The 5,373-nt window shown below is 35.5% G+C and overlaps 1 protein-coding gene across 1 annotated transcript; it reads left to right on the forward strand.

The window, feature by feature from the left end:
* Positions 1–2,376: 2,376 nt before the first annotated feature.
* LOC127118904 (uncharacterized) lies at positions 2,377–5,171 on the forward strand. Its single transcript, XM_051049141.1, has 3 exons — positions 2,377–3,938; positions 4,414–4,642; positions 4,765–5,171. Exons 1-3 carry the CDS (start codon positions 3,019–3,021, stop codon positions 4,927–4,929), a joined length of 1,314 nt encoding a protein of 437 aa, XP_050905098.1. The 5' UTR covers positions 2,377–3,018; the 3' UTR covers positions 4,930–5,171.
* Positions 5,172–5,373: the final 202 nt, after the last annotated feature.

Raw genomic sequence — 5,373 nt, forward strand, 5'->3', positions numbered from 1 at the left:
TTGAGATTAATTTTTTGCCCTTCATGAATTTGGGTGGCCAAAGTTATAACTTTCTTGGCTACCTGCAAAGAGCTAGAGCAAAGACATAATGAGATAGCCAGAAGGTTAAAAAAGCAATGTGTTCTTGGTCAGAAACCTCTTCAGAGTCAATTTTATGGAAATCTTAGATAAAACTCTTATAACTTGCACGGTCGAAGTTAAAGTTTGGTTTCGTGCTAGTTAGCAAAGTATGGTCGAAGGTTTCGCCAGTTGGTCGAAGTCCTGTTATGGTGCTATGTCGAACAAGGTGGGGGTTACCATTCTGCAGCGCAGGTGGAAAGTATTAGTACAACCTTCCCAGAAAAGAAGAGATGCGATGATCATGTTAGGGTTAAACTTAAGGCTAACTCTTGACAACTAAATCAAGTCATAAATTTCTTGATCCTTCAAGAACTGTCCTTTCTTTTTCTCTACCTTATATAACCATTCAATATATGCCTTATTGTTGGGCGAATGGAAAGCACGAAAAATACGTCTAGGTGCACTCATGAACCGTAACTCGTAAGCTTTATATTTAAAGATTCTGGGGTCATGACTAGGGTAATAAGGAAAAAGCTTGCTCAGACGTTCCATTTTCTCAGAAGCAGTTGGGAAAGGACATAAGAATGCATGATTAGTACCGAACATGGAGAAACGGACGAGTACCTGAGAAGCCTAAATCATCACTTTCTTCTCATTTATTGGTGGCTCAGAAATGTAGTTGAGTTTACCAACAAAGATGGGAGTATTACTTTCATAAGCAAGTGAGATTGGAAGTCTTGACGTAGAAGAAGAATCCATTTTTGTCTTCCGAAGATTAATAAAGATGAAGATGGAAATGTTATGGGAGTTTGACAAGTCAGGGCTTTGAAGAAGAAGAAGAAAAGTGAAAATGAAAAAATGTATGGATTTTTATAGTGGAGAAACGTTTTAGAAAAAATGCAACCTTTCTTCCATCTGATAATGGGGAAGCCAAAGCCATCAAATTTAGTAGTAGTCAAGAGAATCCTGAGATACGTCAAAGATTGATTGGTTGTAGAATTCTATTTCCCACAATGGATAAAAGTAGAAGTTGTAAATTGCTCAGTTATACTGACTCAAACTGGTGTGAAGAGAAAGATGATAGAAAATCCACTGCTGAATACATCTTTATGTATGGAGAAACACCAATCTCTTTGTGTTCTAAGAAGGAACGATTTGTGTCACTCTCTTCTTGCGAGGCCAATTACATTGCAGCGTCTATATGTATGTGTGTCAAGATGTATGTCAATGAATTTGATGAAGGAGTTGTACAATGAAGACTATGAAGTTGTGACATTGATTATATACAACATTTCCGCTATAAAGCTTGCTAAGAATCCCCTTGCACATTGAGGACTTGAATTAAGTTGGTGTGTTATAAAAAGTGGTAATTTAAGTTGGTGAAATCGATTACGCATTCAAATGTGTAATTGATTATCACCCATTCAATAATAGTTAGAAGTGAAGAAACATATCATGTGATTAATTGTGTTATCGATTATCATCCCTAAAATTTTCAATTTTTTTAGACAAGAGTGTGTTGTAATCGATTAGACCAAATATATAATTGGTTATATGTCTGGGAAGTTTATTTTTCTCATTAGTTAGTTAGATACATTGATGTTTTGATGTATATAAATCCATGTTAGATCATTACCGAAGTAACACCATATCTTATAACCGAGTTTTTTTTAAAACCATATTAACCTTATAGATCGGTCTCTTCTATATATATATATCAAAAACTCAAATATAATATAACAAACATTACGTCCCTCTTTTATACAATAATTTTTTCTCACCATAGACCACACCTCAAATGGGCCTGAACTAATCTATAAGGTAAGTGTACATTAAATCCACGTATTTTAGATTTAGATGTACATTGCAGTATTTGTATATTCTTTATTTGTTTCCTTTTTAAAATAACACCATATTTACATTAAGCAAAGTAATAACAATTGATAAATATACGTATATACAAGGTAGGTATTTAAAAAAAATATAAATATCAGAATTTATATCCGTTATTTCAACTCATGACGCGTGTAATAAATAATTACTTTTTATGAATCATCAAGAAAATTCTAATTACCATTAGAGGAACTAGAAAACCAACCATGAGTATCCAACAAAGAAAGACTAGAAGAATTTCACCTAAAAAGAATGTTTGGCGTTTCCCATGGTTTATCATCTTATTTCATGAAAGCCAGCAAGGTTCCAACTCATTCAAATTCATCACCAAATCACCAAAATAAGATTCATATTAAATCTCCTTCCTTATAAGGCTTTCTTCAAAAACTTCATAAATGTATAGCCATCATCATTATCATATGATGACGGTGCTCACCATGGTAGTAGTACTAATTTTCCTACCCAAAAAAACTAAAAAAAGATAAAATCAATAAATAAATATACTTGATTAATAAATAAGTATGGATAAATGAAAATAGGATGATCCATATATATCTTCCCGTCAACACCACGACCTCTTCTCCTCAATCGGACGGCCATTAATTTATTATCTATATCTACTGTTTGATCTAAATCCAACGGTTCATTTTTAATTCCTTGAACTTTTTCATTTCTCATCGCTTCGTATATATAATAATATTTCTTACATACAACAACACAACCAAGCTCAAAAACCAAAGGCGCATCATCGTAAACTGCGAAACTCACCGGTTTTTTTATTTTATTATTATTTTTCTTCCTCAACAATACCAACGAGGAAAACAATAACCTTCTACAATTCCAAGTATTCTTCTTACTTTCTTCTGTTTTTTTTAAACCGGCGAAAAAAAGTTTAGTTACTGTCTACCACCGTGTAGCCTGAGATGTTACCGGCGCAACCGGTAATAAAAACCGTGGTGGTGAGAATCTCGCGATATAGGTGGGGGTAAAGTATAGGTTAAGTGAAGCGGGTAAGAAAAAGAAGAGTAAATCGTACGGTGGAGATTGAATCTGGTGGGTTCCACTATGGAAACTCAGAATACGAATAGCCAAAGCAAGCTCGCCCGAACCAAATCCTCTCTGCTTCGGTGTTCTTCTCCGACCAACAGATCCTCCATTCATAGCCTCGGTTCAGTAAATGAAGACGAGTTTTACGATGTAGAGAAACTCGATAAGAAGAAGAAGAAAAACGGAAATAAAAAGAATAAGAAGAAGCGAGGGTTCGATTCCGGTTCAGGTTCTGGTTCGATCCGGTTCGTTGCTGCTCCGATTCTAGGTTTTTTCAGCGGGTGTTCACTCTTCTTCTACGTTTTCTATTTTTTCTATATTGGGTCAGTGGGTCCCACTTCCGAGAACGTGTTGCTGATTCTAATATTCGTGGCTGTAGCGCTTTACTTGGTAAACAGGAACAAACGCGTGATTCATAGAAGCGTTTCGGTTTTGAAACATTCATGGGACGGGAATTTGAAAAGACTCGGGTTTAGTTCCAAAGGAAGTGAGAAACCGGTTCAGTGGTTTATCGGTGAAACCGGTTCAGCGGATAAGGAGAAGGTGAAAGTGAAGGAGAATGGAACAAGGAAAGAGGGTGTGGAGTGTTACAGCAATGGTGATTTTTACGAAGGAGAGTTTCATGGAGGAAAGTGTAATGGAAGTGGGGTTTATCACTATTTTGGGAGTGGAAGATATGAAGGTGATTGGGTTGATGGAAAGTATGATGGTTATGGAATTGAGAGCTGGGCTAGGGGGAGTCGTTATAAGGGCTGTTATAGACAAGGTTTGAGACATGGTTATGGAGTTTATAGATTCTATACTGGTGATTCTTATTCTGGAGAATGGTGTAATGGACAGAGTCATGGTTTCGGGGTTCAATCTTGTTCCGATGGTAGTTGTTATGTTGGTGAGTTTAAGTTTGGTGTCAAACATGGACTTGGATGTTACCAATTTAGGTGAGTTTCTGTTTCTCTTGTTCTGTATTTTCTTTTACTCTTACTTTCATTTTTTTTTTACTATTTATGATCTTTTGGTTGCAACTTTTGAAATAGTTGATTTTTTTTTTTGTTAATTTTTGGAACTTTTCTGCCTTCTACATTCTGTCTGCTAATAGAATATGTTATGTATTGAAAGTCCTCAAATTTGGTGGTCAAATTTTGTTGCTAGTGTTAGTATTTATTTCATGTTTCTTGTTCAATTCAACTATTGATTGTTTGACAAGTTAAACAGGAAAGTATTATCTTTATCAAAACCCTGTTAATGACAGTTGACAATTTGCAATATCAATAGTAAAAAGGTTGTGTTGTGAAGTTTCTCTTCTAGTTATAACCAATAGTAGAAGATTTTAGACTATAGTAGTAGGTTCTGGATTTTAGGTGTTTTTATTTACTTTAACTAAATAAGCTCACTCTCTGTTGCATCTTAATGTAGAAATGGAGATAAATATACTGGGGAGTATTTTGGAGACAAAATCCATGGATTTGGGGTCTACCATTTTGCGAATGGACATTGCTATGAAGGAGCATGGCACGAAGGTCGTAGGCAAGGTTATGGTGTTTATAGTTTTCGAAATGGAGACAGAAAACATGGTGAATGGGATGGTGGCGTCCTTAGGCAATCTCTACCACCACAGACTCATGCTGTCCTTACATCAGTTCAGGTATTTGTCCTTCACATTCACTTATGTTGTTGCCTTCTCCTTGTAATTAAGCCTGTTTGAGTCTTCACTGTTGTTTTGTTCTCATTCGCTAATGTTGTAATTTTGTGGGTTAAAATTTGCAGGCTGCTAGGAGAACAGCTGAAAATGCTGTAAACCTTCTCCGGAATGATGAACAAGTGAACAAAGCAGTAACCGCTGCGAACAGAGCGGCGACTGCTGCTAGAGTTGCAGCAGTGAAAGCTGTTCAGAATAGAATGGGTGGAAAATTTTGCAATGATCAAGTTTAAGTTTAAGAGAGAGTGAGATATTAGATGTTAGCCTCTCTTTGGAATTGTAAATTTTTACTAATTATAAGTATTTGAAATATGTGCCACCCTGGTGAGAAAAAAAAAAGCTTATCGGAGGAGGCTGAAGAGAGTATGTTATAAATCTAATCTTTGTTTCAGAAAGTAACTTGTACATAAACAATGTATATGGCTGAAAGATTAATTTTCACTAGTACTTTTTCTTAATGAAATTTTCACTAGTATTTTTAGTGTGTGGTGATTATCATTGATTGTAATATTTGAGATAATGTGAAGATTGGCGTGACCCTTATGAGGAAAAAAGAGTGCCCATAATCTTGATACACTCAAATTGTTGACAAAAACAAATAGATGGGATGAGTCTTGGGCAACCACAAGACTTGATTTGGCCAACAACTCTCCATAAAGGATCAAAGAGACCATCAT

Source organism: Lathyrus oleraceus, chromosome 2 (genome assembly GCF_024323335.1).
Source record: "Lathyrus oleraceus cultivar Zhongwan6 chromosome 2, CAAS_Psat_ZW6_1.0, whole genome shotgun sequence".
Taxonomy (NCBI): domain Eukaryota; kingdom Viridiplantae; phylum Streptophyta; class Magnoliopsida; order Fabales; family Fabaceae; genus Lathyrus; species Lathyrus oleraceus.

Excerpts from the sequence above, each read along its gene's own strand:
- LOC127118904 (XM_051049141.1), top strand. The coding sequence starts at position 3,019 with ATGGAAACTCAGAATACGAATAGCCAAAGCAAGCTCGCCCGAACCAAA. Across the intron at positions 3,939-4,413 it reads CTTGGATGTTACCAATTTAG|AAATGGAGATAAATATACTG; the intron begins GTGAGTTTCTGT and ends ATCTTAATGTAG. Across the intron at positions 4,643-4,764 it reads CTGTCCTTACATCAGTTCAG|GCTGCTAGGAGAACAGCTGA; the intron begins GTATTTGTCCTT and ends TAAAATTTGCAG.